We start from the raw sequence: 23,092 nt of genomic DNA on the forward strand, positions 1-23,092 counted from the left end.
GAGCTTTCCTCATAGTGCCGTAACCATATGCTGGAGAGTCAAGATTTTGGGTGGCCATGTGTGCCTGTTCCAGCCGTTTCAATTCCTCCTCCAGTGCCAATTGTTCCCTTTTCCTCCTGTTTATTCAGTGCTGAAGTCAATACCACACATTTATCCCTTATTACTGCCTTAAATGTCTCCTAGTTGTTAAAGGGCGGTTTAGTTTAAACAAAATCCATAATGGCCTTCCGCAAGTCATCACGTAGCAATCTATCACGACTCACAGTGCTAGGGAAGAACGAGCAATTGTGTTTTGGTGGTGGGCCATCTCAGTACAAGGGCACCATGACTGGAGCATGATAAGATAATGCAGGTGAATGAACAGACGCCTCCCTGGGCAAGGATCTGACTAAGGAAGATGTAATCTAGGGGAAAGTATGTACAGTGTACATGTGAAAAAAAATGTGTAGTCTCTGGTAGTAGGGTATAGTGACTGTCTGGCATCTCTAGGGATGAGGCCAAGTCCACTTTAAGCTCCTCACGCAGCTCCATCTTGAACTCACGTAGTGATGAGAGGCAGTCTTCCTTCATCAGGGACATTGTGTCACCTCTGTCTGCAGTTGGGCTGCCGCATTGTCCCTTTGCTGGAGTGAAATATCTGGACACTTTGTTGCTCTGCAGCTTTTTCTACAGCATAAAGGTAGCTCTGACAGGTGTATGATATGCTCAGTCTCTCCTATAATGGTCCCAGAGCCCTTTCTAGCAGAGAAAGGCAGTTTTGTAGCTAGCGGTGTAGCTCATGTGGGGCTATTGTGTAGTAGAGTTGTGGTATCAACAAGGGCGTCCTGCAGCCAGGTTTCAGCGGGGTAGCCCAGTGGCGCTGACCTTGGCACTTGCTGTGTCCATGAATATTGTCTAGGGAGTAGATCCTGTATTTCTCCTCAACCTCATGGGGAAGTCATAGTCAGCAGTGTCAATCACCTCTGTCTCCTACCACCATTGTCCTAAACTAGACTCCCCGCTTATCTCCTTAAGGACTCCGCATCAGATTTGCAGTTCCCTCCATCGTTGTGGAATGTGGGCAGCCCGAGGCAACACCCAAGGTAACCTCACAGCAGAGATTGGTGTTGCTATGAACTAGGCTCACAAGAGAGGTGGCGCACCCATGGAGCGATTATGCTGTGTCCATATGCAACCTGTTCATGGTGTGGGATTCATTGCGGCCACCATCTTGGGGTCAGGCACTGGTCGGTGCATTTTTTACTTTGTGTGCTTCCAAATATGCATCCAGACTGCTGGAGCTTCCAATTTATGCTGCTTTGTGTGTGGCCCCTTCTTCCCCCTTCTGCAAATATGAGTGCCTCTCCTCGTCTTTTCACTGCATCTGTGTTGGCTGCAGAGCCGCAATTTTGGAGTCAGGCAGGCCGCTACTCCAGTCGTCTCCATCTCCTCTATCCGATGCAGGACCACTCCGTTCCAATCAAACAATGCCCCCCCTCCCCCCCCCCAGGGTTGTCTAGCGCTCTGCCGCCCCCCCCCCCAACCCTTTCTGAATGGTCTGCCACAAAGCCCTGCCTCCTATTGGCTGACCGGGCCCACACACCTAACTCATCATCCCGTCCTCCGATGTTATCTGCCCTTTCCAGGCTTCTGCAAGTAAGTTTGCTCCCTGCCCAGGAGACCCAGTGTCAGGAGTGTAGGCACTGCACCACCGGAGTCCCCAGCCTCCTCGCCACTCATACAGCTGGCATCAGAGGCCTACAGCGTGATCTTGCCCCATGCTCTCTGCTGTCCCATCAGCCTCCATACAGCTCGCATTTGGGCTTAATTACGCTTGTTGGATGCCCACTGCCTCTCAATGTTTGGCTTGCAGCTTCTGTCTTGTTTGTCAAATCTGGTGTTGATTTTCTGTAACTTTCCAAGTGGCAGCGGAGCCTCCGTGGATTACTTCCACTACTATCTTGGCGGGCCATGCCCCCAATTTGAAACATTTTTGTCAACATAATTTGCTTTGGATTTGTGGAATATACGTTATTTTAAATTTACATTAGCCTATGCAGTCTCCCAGCCTAAGTGCAGCCCAGGTCTGACTGCCACATTACCTCGGACTGCCAGTTTTCCTCCCCAGGAGGGACTGGTGGTGCTGGCCATCCTAATCCAACAGGGCGGTGCTGCAAGCAGCGCCACCCTTGGTATTACGACCCCACTCTCCACCATCCCTTACATGGCGGTAGCACCATCATGTAAAGACTGGTGGAGATGGGGTGTAGTGGGGCCCCTGCACTGCCCATGCACTTGGCATGGGCAGTGTAGGGGCCCCCATGGCCAGCCCAGTCAAGCTGTTCACTGTTTGCTTGGCAGACAGTGTACATCGCAACAGGTGCTGGTGCACCCTATGCACTGCAGCATTGCCGCCGGCTCATTTATGAGCCAGCTTCAATGTTGTAGGCTGTTTCCCGCTGGGCAGCGGGTGGAAACACCGTTTCCACCCACTGAGCCAGCGGGAAACTCCTAATGGGGCCTGCAAAAAAGGAGGCCTTTTCCGTCCGCCAAACTCCTAATGACCCCCAAGTGTCTCTGTACTTATTAAATATTTCAACTAGATTGTACCTTAATTCTAATAGAAGTTTTCTCGTTGAATGTTTTTTTTCTTTTTCTATACAGATATGCAGTCTGCGTCCCCACCACTGCCATTTTTAGGCACCCCAGGAGATCCAAAAACACAATGAAAACAATTGGTTTGATGCCTTTGAAACCTATATAGGAGCCATTGATGCAACCAGATTCAGACCTGGGAGATGTTTTTACTACTTAATTCTCTGGGATTTGAAGATATATACACAGTTAAACACCTTCCTGACTTTCGAATCACAGAGGGTGAAAAGTTGGAAGATTTTCAAGGAGCCAGAAAAAAAGTGTGTACAGTTTTGATGTACCTCTCAGTTAAGTAGTCTCAAGGCATACATTTTTCAAGAGAATGCAGAAAGCACATGAAAATATCAACACATAAACGTCTGCTTTGAGAAAACTAGTGGCAGAATTTGAAAGCTTCAGTGATCAATTGATTAGGGATAAGTTTATATGCCAGTGTGTAGACAAAACTATACACCATAAACTACTATATTTAGGCAACCCAACACTTAATGAGTGTATTAGGATTGTTAAGAGCATTGAAACCTCTTTCAAGTCAGTAAAAGAGCCTGAAGATAAATCCGCTGAGCATGTAAATCCAGTCAGATGTAAAGAAGACAAATCTCCACATAAGAAAGGAGTCCAAACTGGGGGGTGCGCAATCTTTTTCTTTAGTCAACACAATATGATTTTTAGATGTGGTAAACCTTTTCACAAAAAAGGAGGGATACCTTGTCCTGCGAAAATTGTACCTTACAGGTTGTGCAACAAAGTAGGTCACTTTGCAAATGTTTGCCAAAGCATCAATCGTAGTAAAGCCAAGGTTGCAGCAGTGCCAGAAGAGAGTGGGGAGGAGCATGAAGATATTGTATCTGACATGCAGGTTATGGTGTTAGCTATCTGACAAAATGAACTAAAGAGAGGTGATCCCTCGGATTGTGTAGACCCCTGTGTTGACATAATAGTAGGGGACAAAACAATATGTTTACTGGTTGATTCGGGCGTATGTATTACTGTGATCACTAAATTTTTCCATCAAACCTGGGGAGACAAAACCTCTTTACCTCCTGATCGCTCACTCGTGCTTACGAAGGATGTAACATAGATCTAGCAGGGTATTTTGAAGATATATTCAATCAGGATTAATATAGCTATTTCACCTGTGAGGGCCTCAAGGCGCTGGGTTTAAGTGTCAAAGGATGGTGCATCCAGGGCAAAACTTACATAGCTTTAAAAGGTCTAAACATCCTTGTGTGGTTTCAGCAGGGTTTGTTTGGGATGGTGTTAAGACCTGGTATACCACAACAAGTTATATTTTTAAGGGACACAGATGTGGTTGAGAATTTACTAAATCCATATCCAAGAGTTTTTTTCAGGGGCACAAGATAAAGGTTAAAGAAAGTGCTTTACCTGTAAAGAACACACTGAGAGGAGTGCCTTTTATTGTACTTGAAGATCTTAAGAAAGAGTTGGAAATGTTAACTAAGACGGGTATAATTGAACAGGTTGGGTCTTCACTGTGGCTGTCCCCTTTGGTAGTGGCAGAATGGAAAATCGAGGGTTTGTATGGACCTTTGTCCCCTAAACAAAGACATTTGGATTGGCTCCCATACTCTCCCAAAAATGAATGAATTGTTGCCTTCAGATGCTGGAGCAAAGTTTTTCACTAAATTAGATTTGGTTTCAGCATACCATCAAATAGAGTTGGAAATAGACTCCCGTCATTATACCGCATTTGTGTTGCCATGCTGAACATATCAATACTGTTGATTGCCTTTTGGGTTAGCATCGGAAGCCTCAGTGTTCCAAAGGGTTATGGAAGAACTTCTCAAAAATATAAAAAAGTTAGCCATTTTTCAGGATGATGTGTTATTTGCCAAGGATTGTCATGTTCATGATGACACACTCAAGAAAGTACTTTGTCTTTCAAAAACAGGGAATGGTGTTAAAAAGATAAAAATGTCAGTTTATGAAAAAGTGTTGAGTACTTGGGCCATGCATTATCTAGTACGGGCATTAGTCCTACACCTGGGCTAGTCATGTCATCGTCAAAGCTTCCCCACCTGTAGACAAAAGTGGTGTGAAACATTTTTTAGGTTTCTGTGAGTTTTACTCATGTTTCATCAAAGATTTTTCAACCATGGTCAGACCCATTTCTAATCTCTTAAGGAAAGATACAGAATTTTGTTGGAATCAAGAGTGTGTGTCGGCGTTTGAGTGGGTCAAGCACCAGTTGACTAATGTTAAAACACACAAACCATTTGATCCTATATTAAAGTGTGTATTGACAGTCCATGAGAGCAATGTGGGATTTGGAGCTGTTCTTACACAAAGAGCAGGCTCAATGGAAAACACTACTGGTTTTGCTTACAGGGTTCTCCGCGACCAAGAGTGTCACTACTCTGTGATTGAAAAAGCTTGTCGGTGGGCTGTAGAAATATTAAGTACCTTTGTGGGCAACAGTTTGCTCTTCAAACCGGTCATAAGTCCTTGGCATCCTTAGTGGAAACAATGTCCGAATTAACACAACTAGATTTTCCAGATTTTTAACATGCTTCATTTTGAGATTGAATACATACCAGGAGGGAAAATTGGGTGTGCAGATTTTCTCATTTTCCAATGGAATTGAGTTCACTAGACATGGAGGTATATTATCAGGAACATGAGAGTTGTTTAGTAGCTTCACTTGAATTGGTTGATGCAGGTCCAGTGTCTGAAATTGAATCTGATGATCCTTTATTAAAAGAGGTGACTAAATACATCAAAGAAGGGTGGACTAAAGAGAAGATGTTGGAGCAGAGTGTGCAACCATTTGTCAAAATATCTGAAGAATTGTCTTTGGAAGATGGGTTGCTCATGAGATTAGACAAGCTTATTCCTCCAGTAAATATTTGACCTATAATTATTGAAGAAGCTCATAAGGGGCTTTTAGGAGCTATTTTCATGAAACCTAGGGTGCAGCCCACATCCCGGTGGCCACAAATGTACGAGGAAGTAGCTGCTTTAGTTAAATAATGTGTAGTATGTTCAACAAGTGAGAAAGTTTTGAAAACTTTCACACCACCTTTAGTCCCCATTAAACTCCCAGTGGGACCATGGTTGAAGTTGGTATTGAGTTGATAGATCCATTTAATTCACTACCAAGTCTTACAAAGTTTGCATTGGTTCTCATAAATTATTATGGAAAATGGGCAGAATTGAGGTTCATTAGAGTACTGTTACCGGATTCCTGAATGGTGATAAAATTCCCTAGAGGTGTTTGTATGAGGGAAGGTTTCCCAGAGTAAATAGTTTCTGATAATGACATACAATTTGTTTCAAACAAAGGGGAGGAAGTTCCTAAATCTAGCAGCATAAAATACCTCAAGAGCTCGTATCACCCCCAACGAATGGTCTTGAGTGCTTTAATAAAGTGCTAGGACATTGTGTACGATGGGCTCTGCAGAACAAGTGTGAGATTAGTACTGCTGTACACAGACTCGGAGGTGGATAAAAGTATTGATGTCAATCAAACCGACAAACATAGACATTTTGTACCTGATAGTTTTCAAGGTGATTACAAAAAATCTTTACCTGTATGCGGGAGCATGAGAAAAATGTAATTTACCACTCAGGTATCGGTGATGTAATTTTACTGTGTGTTCCCATCTTTTGGTGATATACTCAATAATATTGCAGTTTCTAATATGCTAAGGGATATTTTGTAATTTATGTTTCAAATAAGTAGAATATAGTTTTTTCTACTCATGCATGATGGTAATACTGTCTAGGTATATATAACGTATTATAGAATCATAGTTTTTGTTGTTGTTTAATTTGAAGAGGAAAACTAATGTAGTGCTCTGGGACTCAAGTCTGCCAATGAACCCGCTTTGGTCTTGTGAGTGGCTCGCGACATTCTAAATGGAATGTCCGTATACAGATCCCCAAGACACTGTGTGATCGTTAAACAGCCACTCAGCCCCACAATTCTGAGTGGAAGCTGTGTTGTTGACGCGGCCTGGGGTGGTTTCTGTAACAATTAAAGTTATGTTTATTTCTCACAAGCATCTATGCGTGTTGTTGCCACAGAACCTTTACTTCATTGGTCAGAGCGGAACTAGGGATGTCTTATGGTGTCCCCCAGTCACAGATACGTGAACCTTTCAAAGCTGGACACATGCCCATCCTTCCTCAGAACACTTCAGGATTTGCAGAAGGATACCAGGTGAACTGCACCTGGCATTTATGACCTGTGAGAAGGAACTGTGGATGTTTGACTCCCTTCCTTTGAAATCCAGGCACTGAAAGATCTCCAAGGACCATAAGGCTGACCCATTGGTGGCACCAGAAACATAAAAAAGCGAAAGAGGACATTCCTGTGAAGAACCCCAGCTGGGGAGATGAAACTGAACCTTAAATGATCATTACAATTGCCCTCTGCCTGCCACCCTGGGCATCTCTAACTACTCTCCATCAGATTCCGGGGCATTGCAAGTGTACTCCTGCGGTGGTTTGGGCACCAAAAGAAGTCTGGGAAATCTTTCAAAACAATTGCTTCAAAATGTCAAGACGACCAACCATGAAAAGTATCCGACTGGTAGTTCCTCAGCATTAGATTGAATTAGATGTTCAGAATGGGACTTGGAAACTTTTTAGAACGTCTCTACTTTCAGGACCTAGCAGTGGCCAATATATACTTTGTGTATCCAATCAGTGTGGTCCGCCTCAAAGTGCACTTAGGCCCTGCTCAACCGTAACAATTGACAACTATTAGTGCTTTGCTCTTATTTGCACTATTTTCACCTAAATATTTAACAGTTCGTATCTTTGGTTCCTCTTATAAGAGTTTTGTCTTTTTGGTGTCATTTTGGTTATTACACCTTTCTCTATTTTTCATAAGTCGGAGTGGGCTTTTTTTTATTGTGGTTTGTTTTTGATTGTTCTGGAACTTCTTAATGCTTTACACCTTTTTATTAAGTTAAGCCTGTCTGCTCCCTACCATAGCTACCAGGAGTTGAACTCCAGTTTAAATTCTTGACACCTTTGATTGAACCTAACAGTGACTTTATTACTTGTGGTGAATAATTAAATGCCTGACCTAATAAGCCACCTCAGGTAGGTCGCTTCCCCGCCGCTGCAGCTCCACCTGCCCAGGACCCTGCCACGCTTTGCTAGGGTGTTCAGGTATTTCAGGTTCTTCTCTTGACCTTCGACTGTTTCTTGCCTTTTCTCTTTTGCTCTTTGCTTTCCACTGTTTCCTGCCATTTCTCTTTTGCTCTTTGCTTTCCACTGTTTCCTGCCATTTCTCTTTTGCTCTTTGCTTTCCACTGTTTCCTGCCATTTCTCTTTTGCTCTTTGCTTTCCACTGTTTCCTGCCATTTATATTTTGCTCTTTGCTTTCCACTGTTTCTTTTTCTCTTGCTGTGCGCTTTCCCGCTTTTTCCTGCTTTTCCCGCCGCTGCCACCCGTGCAGCCCCACCCCCGCTCCCATTCGCTGTCCTCCCTCCCGCCTCCCAGCTGACCCCTCCCCCTTCCCTCTTATGTCGGCCGCGCCAAAGGCAAGCCCGTCTGCGCCTCGACCGCGCCCAGCGCCAGAACCCCTGGCCCCCACCGCGCTCAAAACACCCGACTAAGATACGATGCCGCATCCCTCAACGCCCTCAACCCCGGACGAACAGCCACCTGCTACCAAGCCAGCCCTAAACGTACTCATGGACCCTTCACCTGTCAAGCCTGCAAGTACACATTCCACCGAGCCTGCAGACCTCCCACCGGCCCTCGCACCAACAACCACCTCAAGTGCATCCTCCTCAACACACGCTCCGTCCACAAGCACGCCATCGAACTATGGGACCTCCTGGACACAACAGCACCAGACGTCGCCTTCATCACAGAAACCTGGATGAACGCCTCCTCGGCTCCTGACATCGCCATAGCCATCCCCGACGGCTACAAGATTGCCCAGAAGGACCGCATCAACCAAACCGGTGGAGGAATTGCCATCATCTACAGGAACTCCATCAACATCACGACCACCACCGAAGACACCCCCCTCGCCGCTGATCACGTACACTTCCAGATCCACACCGACCCCAGAACCACCCTCAGAGGAACTCTTGTCTACAGGCCCCCGGGCCCACGCGCCCAATTCAGCTAAACCATCACAGATTTCATCAGCCCGCACGCCCTAGCCCCACCAGACTACATCCTCCTCGGGGACCTGAACTTCCACCTGGAGAAAAGCAACGACAACAACACCGCCACCCTGCTCGACAACCTTGCCAGCCTCGGACTCAAGCAACTGGTGACTACCCCCACCCACACCGCTGGCCACACGCTCGACCCCATCTTCTCCGCCAGCAACCACATATCCTTCAGCCACTCCTCTGAACTACACTGGACTGACCACAGATGCGTCCACTTCACCTTCAAATGGGAGACCCACCACCATCGCACACAACAAATCCCCCGCAGACACTGGAGCAAAATCTCCACAAAGCAGCTCCTCAACACTGAACCAAAACCCACCAGCCATCACCACTGACTCCAACAACGCAGCCCTCAGCCTCACACAGTGGATCACCAACTGTGCCGAAAACCTCGCTCCACTTAAAAGCCACCCAAGCGGGACCAGCATCAGGAAACCCCAGTGGTTCACGGACGCCCTCAAAGAATCCAAGAAATCCTGCCGTACCCTCGAAAAAACCTGGCGCAGAGAACGCACCACAGAAAACATGTCAGCCCTCAAGATCGCCACCCGTGAACACCACCAGCTGATCCGCTCCACCAAAAGGACATCATTCAAAGAGCAACTAGACAACCACACCCACAACAGCAAAGAACTCTTCAACATCGTCAAAGAGCTCTCCAACCCCAGCGCCAGCTCCAACGTCATCACGCCCTCACAAGAACTCTGCAACTCCCTTGCTACGTTCTTCCACGGAAAGATCGAAGACCTACACTACAGCTTCGGACCCCAGACTCCGCCGCCCACCACCGAACCAATAGCCCCCACACTACACTCAACGCCTGGACCCCCATCAGCTCTGAGGAGACCAGAATCCCCATGAACACCATCCACTCCGGCTCCCCCTCTGACCCATGCCCCCATCACATCTTCAACAAAGCAGACTCCATCATCGCTCCCTATCTCCGGAGCACCATCAACAGCTCGTTCTCATCTGCCACCTTCCCCGAGAGCTGGAAACACGCCGAAGTCCATGCCCTCCTGAAAAAACCCACAGCTGACCCCAATGACCTGAAGAACTTCTGCCCCATCTCTCTTCTCCCCTTCCCGGCCAAGGTCATCGAGAAGACCGTCAACAAGCAGCTGACCAATTTTCTTAAAGCTAACAACTCGCTCGACCCTTCCCAATCAGGATTTCGGGCCAACCACAGCACAGAAACCGCCCTCATCGCAGTCACCGACAACATCAGAACATTGATGGATAACAGAGAAACAACCGCCCTCATCCTCCTGGACCTCTCGGCTGCCTTTGACACGTGTGCCATCGCACCCTAATAACCCGCCTCCGCTCCACTGGAATCCTAGGACAGGCCCTTGACTGGATCATCTCGTTCCTCTCCGACAGAACCCAAAGAGTCTACCTCCCGCCCTTCCGCTCAGAACCCACCGAGATCATCTGCGGCGTACCCCAAGGTTCCTCGCTCAGCCCAACCCTCTTCAATATCTACATGAGCCCCCTCGCCGACATCGCACGCAAACACATCAACATCATCTCCTACGCCGACGACACCCAGCTGATACTCTCCCACACCAATGACCCAACCACCGCCAAAATCAACCTACAGGAAGGAATGAAAGACGTTGCAGAATGGATGAAGCTCAGCTGCCTAAAGCTGAACTCAGACAAGACGGAGGTCCTCATCCTCGGACAATCCCCTTCCGCCTGGGATGACTCCTGGTGGCCCACGGATCTGGGCACCGCACCAACCCCCTCAGACCACGCAAGCAACCTCGGATTCATCCTGGACCCCTCCTCACTATGACCAAGCAAGTCCACGCCGTTTTGTCATCATGCTTCAACACCCTACGCATGCTCGGAAAAATCTTCCGATGGATCCCCGCCGAAACCAGAAAGACAGTTACCCATGCCCTCGTCACAAGCCGTCTGGACTACGGAAACACCCTATATGCAGGGACCACTGCAAAGCTACAGAAACGTCTTCAACGCATACAGAACGCCTCCGCACGCCTCAGCCTCGACATCCACAGCCACATATCCGCCCACCTTAAACACCTGCACTGGCTCCCCGTCAACAAGAGGATTACCTTCAGGCTCCTCACCCACGCACACAAAGCTCTCCACAACATGGGCCCCGAATACCTCAACAGCCGCCTCTCGTTCTACACGCCAACCCGTCAGCTTCACTCAGCCAGCCTTGCCCTCGCCACCGTCCCACGTATCCGCAGAACCACCGCAGGAGGAAAATCCTTCACCTACCTGGCAGCCAAAGCATGGAACTCCCTCCCTGCACACCTAAGAACTACCCAGGACCATCTCGCCTTCAGGAAGTGGCTCAAGACATGGCTTTTCGAGCAGCAGTAACCCCCCCCCCCCCCCCCCCCCAGCACCTTGAGACCCTCTCGGGTGAGTAGCGCGCTCTATAAATGCATTGATTGATTGATTGATTTTATTAAAAAATATGTTCGAATTGCAGGTTTTCAATCAGTTTGCTTTTGTGACTGATCGGGGTTTTGAATTCTCGAAATTACATTGACCATATCACCAATTTACCTAATGATAGGAGATTCTTTCACAAAGACGTAATTCCACAAGCTGTTAATAGATGTCCCTCTTGAAGCAGAGTCATTAATGCAGTATAGATGTCCCTCTTAAGGCAGAGCCTTTAATGCAGTATTTAGGACTGAGGTCATTACTAGAGGTAGCAGTCACATAGTGTTCATCAGTTTAAACTAACACCAATGCCTCTTCAATCCCAAGATACCAGTGATACTGAAAAGAGCCAAAACATTTCCTTTTAATGAAACTGAACCAGAACAATGGCAAAAATAATTAACTCTGCTGTTTCGCACAGCAGATCATAATATACAGCTTCAAAATGGACATTTTCCGATTCATTTTGTCAGTCTAATGATTTTTGCTTCATTTAGCTATGGGCTAAATTAATAAGCCATTGCTGGGTTATAATGGTCATAGTCGTTACAGCAGTTCTGCGTTTACCTTCTCAGTGACATAACAATAGCCCCCGCAGCCTCCGTGTTGAGAGAGGGCCCAAATTCCAAGGGGCCAGTCCGTCACTGCATGGCCGGCAAGCCTTAGAGCTCCTGACTGGGTCCAGAGCGTGGGGGACACCCTCCATTACTTTGCAGGGGCCCCCTCAGGTTTCGTAATGCCACTGTACCTCCTCTACTGTCTGGAGGAAGCAGTTAGAAATATTGTGATATTTATGGCTATTACTCATCGCTGGTACTTAGGAACTGCCTTTATTTCATGCATCAAACAGCCCATATGTTTGCCTAGAAGGATTTTATTCATTAGAGATCCTTTCTTTTCCCAGTTCATTGATGGACTCCTTGTTCATTAAACACTGACACTTTTAAGCTTGCACAATACTGTTATGGTATGATCCACGAAGTGTATCATAACTCAAATAACCAGCGGCTGTTGACAGCAGAAAACACGCCAATGGCTGAAGACGGCTGACCCAAAGACCACTTTCTCTGCTTGTTTTTGTATGTAGATGAAATGAGTTCCATAAGATAAAGTGGTCTTTGGCAAACTTAAAAACGTGTCATGGGGCTCATGATATTTGGGCTCACATCAAAGGGGAGTGACCACACTTTAGTAGGGACATTTGTCTTCATGGAACCCACTTAGACAACCCTATTGGACTCTCACCTGCTGTAGCTTCATTTCAATGGCCTGCTTCATCATCGAGTCCTCGCGTCACATACCGCAGTGTAACTGGGCAGCCTCAATCATGTATCCTTTTTGCCATTTTGTCATGCCATGATTAAATAAGTGATTACTTAGCTGATACTTATTACACCTAAGTAGATGGATATACTGCTAAATATGTATTTGATCCATTGCCCAGTCAACCTGCATTTATGCCTTATTCATAATTACCAGTGGTTTATTTTCACGTTTAGGCTCGGAGCTACTATTCACTACGGGGCATATTTTCAAGGAATTGGCGAAGGGCAACGTCGTAAGTGTGTTTGCCGCACTGCCCTAGGCCAATTCAAGAGGGCAGGAATTCACTGTTTTTACAAAATATGGTGCATTTCTGTCCTTTTCCCCCATCCTGCCACACCATTTGCAGCCTAGCACCAATGCAAGGTGCAAGGGTGCCTGCATTGTTGGCAGGATTGTTTATGTGCTGGAAGGGACACCTTCCTGCACAAAAACAATAGAGAAAGGCATTTTCCTTTTTCTGCAGGAGACGGGACACATAAAAAGAGGATCCAACGAGGAGAAATAAAGATATTTCTTTTCTTTATGCCTGCTCTGGGGAGGTGTACAGCTTTAACGCATTCCCGGGTTTACACATCCTTGCAAATCTGGGAATGCATCAGAACCCATGTGTTTTGCATGGGAATATACACCGCAACGCCCATGGAACGCCTCACTGACGCAGTGTAAAAAAAACAATGCAGCGCAACGCTGCATTGCCTTTCACCATATCTACGAGGCCATGAAAACCCACGCAAAGTGGCTTTGCGTTGCTTAGTAGTTATGGGGCTGCACTCTGTACCACTGGAGTGTCATTAAAAAGTGACACACCAGCTGTGCAAGGGGTTTGAAAATATGCCCCTTGGTGTGTGCAAAATTTGTTTAATTTGCGTGTACTCCGTTTCGCAGACTTTTGGGGAAATTACGTGAAATGAAATCCAGCATCGAGTTATATATTTAAGTACAAAATGGAATGTCGTGTTCATTTTGGAGGCAAGAGCCCATTTCATGCAAAATAGTGTCCAAAGCGCAAATGGCACAAGAAAACGGCTGCTCGCATTATGTTCGTTGGTGATGGTCTTTCTATCAGAGTGATAAATTCACTGCAAAAGCAGTGTAATTCCACAGTGTGGCAAGATAGCGGAATTTCGCATAACAAGCATGGGGTGAAAATCACAAATTTACATAAATATGCTGCGTAATAGAAATTTAGCCCAGGTTTACTGATCAATACAACTTCCTCGAACATGAAGCAAGGTATTTAATATAAAAATACATAGGTCGTTTGTTAATGACAACTCCCAGATAGATAATGTTTCATGCGAAGCAGGGCAAAAGGTTTTCGTTCTGTATACTAATAGTCGGAGGCTATTGCAGAACTTCTAAGGGAGGGTTCAGTAAAGGCCAGTGTAATTGAACTCAATATTGTGACACACAACCTTATTTCAGAGCAGCGAAAATGTTTGACTGCTGTGCTTGGGCTGACAACTGCCATCTTAGTAGTTTTCCATGGTTTTGAGGGAGGCAGTGGAGTAGCATATATTAGTCTGCAGTTTCACTCCACTTCTTATGTCTCTCTTGGACCTCCACAGATTCAATGGGTGCTGCTGAATACTGGTGTGGCTGAGGCGCCACTAAACAGTTTTGCCTATCAGCGCTATTCTCGGCAGACCAAGGACTGACCAGAGATATCAATCTGTGTATGTTGTTGTCCATTCCTGCATGTGCAAACAATGGATTTGAACAATCTGCACCAACGCTTTGCATCTGGTTTTCCTGCTGCAAATCACTAGCTCACACACCTGCATTTTGAGCATAATGTATAATCTTGTTTTGGGTGCAAATGGCACTTTGCCCCCAAAATGGAATTTCCTGGCCCATCGTGATGAAGGCCCTAATGTAGAACTGACCTTTACAATAAGTCTGTATTTGCTGAAGTCCAGGCAGGAGGCTGGGACAGTATAGCTGAAGGTGGCTTACGTCTGCTTTTCAAAATGCATGACCTTAACAATATTACTGGGAAATGTCAGAATCTGGAGTCTTCATGGAGATTCTGAAAAATATCTTGGATGGAAACTCATTTAACCCAGTATGGTACAGTGTCATTTCTGTTCACTGGCACTTAGATGTCACAATATTTATATATATATATATTGTTTAATTGCAGGCACAAATTATACACGTCTCAAGAACGCAAGCAAATCCAACCTGCGAACTGTCACCTCATTGAAGGAATTGGTATGTATGATTGAGCAGCTTCATGAAAGACACCAACAAGCAACAACATTTTATTTACTGTTAACTTTATTACCACTGATGTGATTTGTAAAGTTGACTCTAGCTTAAGAACAATGGAGTGCTGAACAGGGGATATGGCCCCCAGAAAGACAAAATCCCTTGGGGAATGTCAAGGGTAGACTGGCAGGTCAGGGGTAGTGCACCTCGAAGATGTGTCTTCAGTTTTTTTCTGAATTATAAGAGAGTTGGTGCAGATGTGATGTTGATAGGGACACTGTTCCTAATTTTAGGATCATGAATATAGAAGGCTTGCCTTATGTTTTTTTTTTTTCCTTGCAGTCTGACAATAACCAGGCTCTTGATATATTGTTCTTGGTATGCCATTTGTTGAGGATAATTCCAGGTGGAGTTGCATATTGATGGAACTTGAAGAGTGGATCTGAGGGAGACGAGTCAAGTTATTGGTTGCAGATGGTATGCAGACTTTGTACTGTGTTTTTTTGCAGATGGATATTTCACTGTGAACTGCAGCTCCTAAGTAAACAGCACTACCGTTGGCAGTGGCAAAATGCCAGTGGGCATGGTGGGGATGGAAACGGGGTCACGGAGAGGCACAACCCCAAAAAAAACTAACAAAAACAGCAATCACAGAAGTGCCCATGGTGAAATGTCCGCAAATCGTTATACATGGTGGGTAATAGGATGGATCTTTGGGGTACTTCACAGGAAATGGGGACTGTCGCTGATCTTGTGGAACCTATTTGCATGAGCTGGCACCAATTGATAAGGTATGAACCATTTCAATCTAGTGCATACAAATATCATGCATGTTTTCAAGGTATTGATTAGAGATGGATGGCCAACTGTGTCTAAATATTGAGAGAGAACAAACCGTTGCAAGAAGCTGGGGTTAATTACATCATTTAGAAGGGGGGGTGTCGCTGTCTTTTTGGAATCTGACTGTCTCAGTGCCCCACCTTGGTCTGAAGCCTGCTTGGTAGTCCTGTTATACTTGCTGATATGCTCCAGTGGTTGGGTGATAACTGCGTTATCAGTGATGTTTCTCTATGAACCAAAGGTGAATAATAGTGAGGTCACCTCAGTTCAGTGATGGTTTCTTTACTCTCACCTCACATATTGCAAGGGCTTCTGGGATTGAAAGTTAGCTTAGTAAGGCTTGGACAAGGTGCAAAATGGGTGTGAAAACCTTTCCTTTAAGCAGTTTAATGACGGAAGTGGTAAGGATGTTGGGTCTGAGTTTGTTGTTGTTCTCAGTGAAGAAGAGGTTGTTAGTGTTATATTTGTCGACTGAAATAGGGGGACAGAAATAGTAGTGTCAAGAGTCTTGTACATACTGGTGGCAGCATAGACTAAATTAACAGAATATTTATAGGATAGCTTCTCAAGATCACAAAAGGGGGAAAGGAAGGGATCAAGTGGGAAAGCTCTGGCAAGAATGGTAAAGCTCAGAAGGAACAGATACTTAAGAGGCAATTCAGCATTCAGAATAACATCCAAAATGTGCAAAATATACATTTAACATGAACTATACAGGAAATGTGAAGTAGGGCACAAAGGATCTCCACACAGTAAGACTGAAGCTCAGTACGTGGATTGCCCACAATTGCTTTTACAGTTACTTGCTGCAAATATCCACATGCTGGATACCTTCAAAGGCAGGGTCTGTGGAGAAGATACCCTTACTTATGTTATTAAAGTAACATGGAGATAACACTCCAGGTGAACGAGAAAGACTACCCATATTAGCTTTGACAACAAGTTCTGGTGATCAAACAGGAAAATATAAGGTGGTAACAGCAAAGGATGAAAGCTAAATACCCAACCATGGTGGACAAGTAACTAGAGAAGAGTAGTGCCTAACAAGCATTACAGGACTTGGTAGAAAGCAAGTAAACAAACACACTAGGAAACTGGAATCTAAGGCAAAATGGGAGAAGAAGAAGAAAGCACCCTTGAAATTGGAACTAAGGAAGATGGAAACAAGTTAGGAATTGGGAAAAGAGTAATGTCTGAAATAGTGGAAGCTTTACCAACAGGCGTGCATTAAACTATGAAACATGCACTGTAGGACTGTGCTAGTTCAAGGAACTAGGATTCAACTATGAGTCAGGAGTTAGAAAACCCTGCAAATACAGATTAACAACAACTCCATATTCAGGAACTTTGGGTGGGGAAAAAGGTTCAGTGAAACAGGAACACTGATTCTATAACTTGCACTAGACTGAAAGAAACAGGGTTAAAAGAGCTCACCAATGATCACATGCCTCAGGAGTTGTAAGGATTTGGGTTATTCGATGAGGGGTTGAAAGCCCTACTCAAGCAACAACCACAATACTTGTGAGGGTAACCAGCCACAAAAGTCACTAAAATTAACCTGTGCGTAACTCCCTGGTACCTTGGCACAAAAGCAGTCAGGCTTAAATTAGAGGCAATGTGTAAAGTATTTATGCAGCACACAGTAATAAAGTGTAAATACAGCATAGGACACATTTATAAAAATAGAGAAAATGTTAATAAATAAAATGAGACCAAAATGACAAATCTGATTAATAGAGCCAAAGATAAGCAGTTTTTAAGTTTTAGGTGAGTATAGTGCCTAAAATCTCAAAGCGACATTTACCAGTGAAGGTTTCTGAGGTGGGGAGATATGTGTCAGTGGACTAAGGTTGAGTGCAAGTCTAGCTGCTGCATTCTGAATGGTCTGGAGCAGCTTACTGAGTTGGGTAGAGAATCCGACATATAGTGTGTTTCCATACTCTTGCTTGTTGGTGATGAGAGCTTGGGTGATAATTCGGCAGGTGTCCAGAGGAAGATACCTGAAGATTTTCTTGAGAATCTTGAAGGTGTGGAAGCAGGAGAAGGTGATGGAGTTGACTGGCTGGCCATCAGTAGTTTGTTGTTGACCTCATTTTCCAGGTCCCTAGCTTGGCTGGAAGGGGTTGGAGTGGGACCAAGTTCTGATGGCCACCAGGCTGAGGACCAGGGTCTTTCCCAAAGCGTACTACCTCGGTCTTGTCTGAACTGAGTTTGAGGCAGATGGACTTCATTTCTTTTGTTCCACATGGTTTGTATATCGGATGAAAGCAGGTTTTTTTGGTGTTGTAAGGGTGAAATGACAGGTGAGAGCTCAAAAGCCTTAGGTGTGGTAGAGTTGCTGAGACTGCAGGACCAGGATCTCCTGGGATGGCACTGGTGAACATGCTACTGTGAAAGGCTGAATCAGATGGGGTAGTTTGTATCAAGGCCAATATTTTGAATTCAGATTCCTGAATACTTACAGGAAGAGGTGTCTGTTGCATAAAAAGCAGTGCAGCATCCAAAGTCTGCTCACCCTTTCCTTATCTACTGAAAAATGTGAGTCAGATGTGAATGGGGTTTTGATGGCAGATGTTTAAAATAAAATTCCAGAACACACCACTAAACCTTTGGACCCATCACTGGATGGGAATACAAGTTCCCATTGCCAGCAACAGTTGTTGGGCAAAATGTTTCTGTTTTCTCCACTGTTTTGTGTGAAATATTGAACGTAAATTAATGATGAAGGGGCTCTGTGTCTGCTTCTGGAATGTGGTGATGACGGTTGCACAAAAACACAGGCTGTGGACAGAGAATTTTGGTCTCCCTCTTATTTTGGATTTTGATGAGCTTTCAGCTGGGAAAGTGCAGTTGTTTGTTGACTCACACATGTAGCTAATAGCATGTTCAGGGTTTTGTATTTATTCACTGCAGATATAAAGACCCAAAGTTGCAAAACTGTCATGGACAACATTGATCAGATTTGCTGAGCAAACCCTATTTTGCTCCGAAATGTTGGCACTTATGCAATGTCAAATGTCTTTGTGTCATATAGTGCCAAATCCATGGCAAAGAGGCATAATTGTGGTAGAACAGTGCATATATCCATATGATTACTTGCAAAGCCAAATCTACTAAAGAATCATGAACTGGCTTTTTGTGAAATTTTAGTGCCATATAAATCTGGATGTAACCAATGGGTATGGAGAATATTGCATAATATTCACATACATAACATTTTTCAAAATTTGTTTTTGAGGGTGTATCTCAAGTGAAAATATCATGCACGGCACCAATGTCTTACCTTTGCACCTTGTACAAAGCTTAGCTACAGCACTAAAATGCCATTTCTTTTGTGTGGCCGATGATGATATCAGTATGTGACTCTTAGCAAATATGGTGGGGTACCATTTTTTTTTTTTTTTTTTGTTTTTTTTTTTGTTTTGTTTTTACAGTTTTTGTAATGCAAAGCTGCAGATTTTCACACAATGTTACTTTGCCCAACTTTTAGTAAATCATGTCCCAAGCTTCATTTAAAGGGAGACTTACACATATTGAAATCAATCTGCGGTCTCATTCACACTAGGCATAATTCATGTATTATTGACATGATTAAATGTGCTTGTGGGTTACAATTTTTATTGAGGGAAGGGTGGAAACACTGGGTGGAAGAATTTTGGGGAGGGGATCCTGCAGGTTCCAGACTTTCCCTCACAAAGGAAGAAAATCCTTAATTTTAGCCAATGTTTGAGGTTTTAGGTTTTTCTGAATAGGAGAACATTGTGGGATACACTCAAGTCATACCATCTTGGTCTTCCATGGGTGTCTAGTTTTCAGAAATATCTCAGTTTAATATGTTTCCATGAGAAGCGCTGGAGACCAGACCCAAATACTCCGGCGGCCCTCATAGTGAAAATTGGTCCATTTTCAAGGTGAAAACGTAATGTCCCCACATTGAATTTTAGCACCTTTTCCTCTCCTGGACCATAGACCTACCCACATAAGTATGATGCCATTTTTATTGGAAGGAGTCTGAAAGGGCTGGTTGCTAGGAAGATTGTGGATCGCTGAGGATTCCAGAACTTTCCCTCACAGAAAGGTGGAAAAAAGTGTGATTTTAGTCAAAATGTGAAGTTTGCTGGGTTACTTACCTGTAACATCACTCTGGACTTCCATGGGTTTGCAGTTTTCGGAAATATCTGGCTTTAGTAGGTTTTCCTGGGTGGATGCCGAGCCGGGCCCAAATACTTGCAGCTAGTTACAGAGCCAAAATGGGTCAGTTTCGAAGGCCAAAATCTGTTATCTCTACATTGTGTTTTGGGGCCTTGCCTGTCATGAGTGATAGGTCCAGTCATACATGTGGGGTATCATTTCTACTGGGAGAATTACAGAAATACAGACTAGTAAACAAACTTATCAATTTAATTTCTCTTCATTTTTGGTTTATACTTGTAAACCAATTTGCAAGAACAAGCAGATTTTGCAAAATGCCCTCTAAATTACGATAGTATGGTTAACCCAAAATTCAAAGTTGTGTAAATAGCCACTATTCATAAGCTTTGTCGCTTGAGCACATTTCAGAGAGGCATAGGTTTGTTTCTTGCACATTTTTTCATACATTAGATTTTACCATGTGAATTGCTGCATAGTCTGTACCCAATGAAATCTCTTATATGGTGCACTTCTTCAGTTGTTAGTTCTGGCTATCACATGTTTTAAACAACCAAGAAACACTATGGCCCTCATTCTGACCTTGGCGGTCTTTTCGCAAGACCGCTGAGTTACCGCTGCGGTGAAGACCGCCGACCGCGGCGGTGTGCCGCTGTGCGCATTCTGACCGCTGGGAGCGTTCTGCCGGAAAACCGCCAGCAGCCACACTGGCGGTCGGCGGGAAAGTGGAGACTGGTCAACCTCCACCGCCACGCCAGCAGAACACCGCCCACAGAATTACGACCCACATTTCTGTGTGGCGGTCTTCTGTTGGCGGTCTTCTGTTGGCGGTCACGTCCCTATGGCTCCCGTCGCCTCCCGGAGGACCAACGCACAAGGTAAGTTGATCGTCCGTGAGGGGAGGGGGTGGGGGGGTGTTGTGTGATGTGGGCGTGCATGGGGGTGTGCGTGTGAGTGTGTAGAGGGGGTGTGTGAGTGCGTGTATGCGGGCGGGGGGTGCTGCTGTGTCTATGGGTAATGTGTGCTGTTCGGCAGGTGCGCATGTCGGCATGTATGTGTGCGGGTATGTGTCCCCGTTGTGTGTGTGTGTGTAGGGGGTGTGTATATGTGCATGTTGGGGGTGTGTGCATGTCGGGGTACATGTATGTGCATGTCGGGGTGGGGGTGGGGAGGGGGTTCGTACCACCTCTGGGGGGTGGCAGGGGGGTGGAGGGTGTGGGGGGAGGACTCGGGTGGGTAGTGGGGGGTGGAGGAGACCCCTATCAGTGCCAGGGAAGGAATTCCCTGGCCCCGATAGTGCTTACCGCCATGGTTCGCACGGCGGTTCCCGCCCGCAAGAAACCGCGGCGGTAGGCAGGGTCATAATACCCTTGGCGGTCTTGGGACGACCGCCGGGCCGGAGTGCGCAAACTCCAGCCCCGCGGTCATGACCGCCGTGGCGGTCGGAGTGGAGAAGTAGCGGTCGGTCGCGGCGGGGACCGCCGCGGTCAGAATGCCATTTTTAATACCGCCGGTCTGTTCGCGGTCCGACCGCCGTCTCTCCGCCGACCGCCAGGGTCAGAATGAGGGCCTATATCTTATCGACCAGATTTTTCTGGTGAACATAACAGTATATTACTGTTGTAAATCGACCATTGGAGGAAAAAATACAGTTGTCATTTTTTCCGTTGTTTTGGTCTCAATTATTAGTTCTTATTGGAGAACCATGAGCGCTCTATACATGACCCTTTGCCGAATTTTGTATTTTATCTACTTTTCAAAAATATATAGCTTTTCCTTCCTGTTTACCTACAGGTTTCACACATTTTCCCAACACAAAATGCAAGTAAGTAGAGACCACAAACAATAAAGAACAACTACCACTTAAAAAAGGCAAAAACTGGTAAAAAAAATGATTCGGTTACAATGCTCCTTTTGCTAAAAGCTAGTGATGTTAGCACAACAAACCTTTTTTTGATTGCACTTTTTCCTCATTACCCCACTAAAAAAAGGTTGTACTACATTTTGGTGGTTTTCTTGGTTACCTTGAGGGGAATCCACTAACTCTATACTTTTAAAATACCCAACATGTGAGCAGAAAAATATGCACATATAGCCTCCATACCTTTTGAGGATGAAAAGTTAGTGTAGCGTGTCCCCAAACAACCCAAAACACGTAGAGGCAGAAGGGGTTAGCCAGGGGATAAGGGGGTGGAAGCCACAGCAGCCAAGGAGTTAAATTTGCCAAAACTATGTACTCTCCAGCTGCTTCTGTGCCTTTTGTACATACGCTGCTGTGAGTATCTGGTGGCTTTGCTGCAATTGCCCTTTGTGTGCTGGGGCCCGTACGTTTTCTCATTGCTTGCACAGTGGGTAGTAGACCCACAGCAGGTGCACATTTTACAGGGTTTTTCTAGGTCGATTATGCAGAGTATAGATGCTTCTTACAGTGATGTGAGAGTCTACAATATTATTGCACAGGACATGTTTTGGGAAATACACATACTGCTCGGTGTAGCAATGTGCTCTTTGCCTGCGGCAATAATAGTTTCGTGGCTGTTCTTTTGTTGGTGACCGTGGTGTGGGCGAGCTACTGGAGCAGCAGGATGCCTTCTCCAAGATCCAATCAGCACATGCAGTAAAACAGCATTCCTGTGCGTCAGCAAGAAAGGAGATTGTCACAGCAGTAGGGCTTGTCCCGTAAAGCTAGTCACACCCTAAAGGGTGAAAAATGATGACAACGAGAGGGGCTACATTTAGAGGCATTCTATGGCTGGACAAATTCTCCTTCTTAGCCATTTTAGGAGGCGTGCCTACTCGCCGCCTGAATAGCCTCTGGCACTTGCATGGGAGCAGAGAGGGGGGGGGGGGGGGGGGGGATTTTAAACATCAAAGCTACCTATTTCAGTGCATGAGAACATTTTTTAAGTGGCCCCGCCCTTTTGTTGCTCCATAAGTATCGCACTTCATAAATACATATATACCACACATATTCATATGGTTTTGGAAGAGTTCGTAAGTTTTCGGTACAGGCTTTATGAAGGCTTTCGTATGATATTTGTTGGTTTTAATTCTATTTAGCTTTTACTGTGGAATTGCCTACGTTCCATGATAGCATATCCTACATAAAAGGTCACGTTTTTTCTTGCTAAAAAAAACCAAAAGACAACTCGTGAAGTCCCTCTCATTTAATACATTATACCTCTGCTATTTCGCCAGGGTGAAATAAATGTTGGATATGTTTTTATTGTTATTTTTTATTATTATTTACAATAAATGTATTGTATTAATCAAAGATTACAATAACAGCAAACATGAAACACCTGAACCAACACAAATATCAAGTGTCAGTAATA

General features: G+C 45.1%; 1 protein-coding gene across 1 annotated transcript in view; it reads left to right on the plus strand.

Annotated features, from left to right (window-relative positions):
* LOC138262057 (serum paraoxonase/arylesterase 2-like) overlaps positions 1-23,092 on the plus strand; it is a 197,773-nt gene that overhangs the window by 24,536 nt on the left and 150,145 nt on the right. The window contains exon 2 of the mRNA XM_069211746.1: positions 14,701-14,771. Within this exon, the coding sequence (XP_069067847.1) occupies positions 14,701-14,771 (71 nt within the window). The remainder of the gene's footprint in view (positions 1-14,700; positions 14,772-23,092) is intronic.

Source organism: Pleurodeles waltl, chromosome 10 (assembly GCF_031143425.1).
Source record: "Pleurodeles waltl isolate 20211129_DDA chromosome 10, aPleWal1.hap1.20221129, whole genome shotgun sequence".
Classification (NCBI taxonomy): Eukaryota; Metazoa; Chordata; class Amphibia; order Caudata; family Salamandridae; genus Pleurodeles; species Pleurodeles waltl.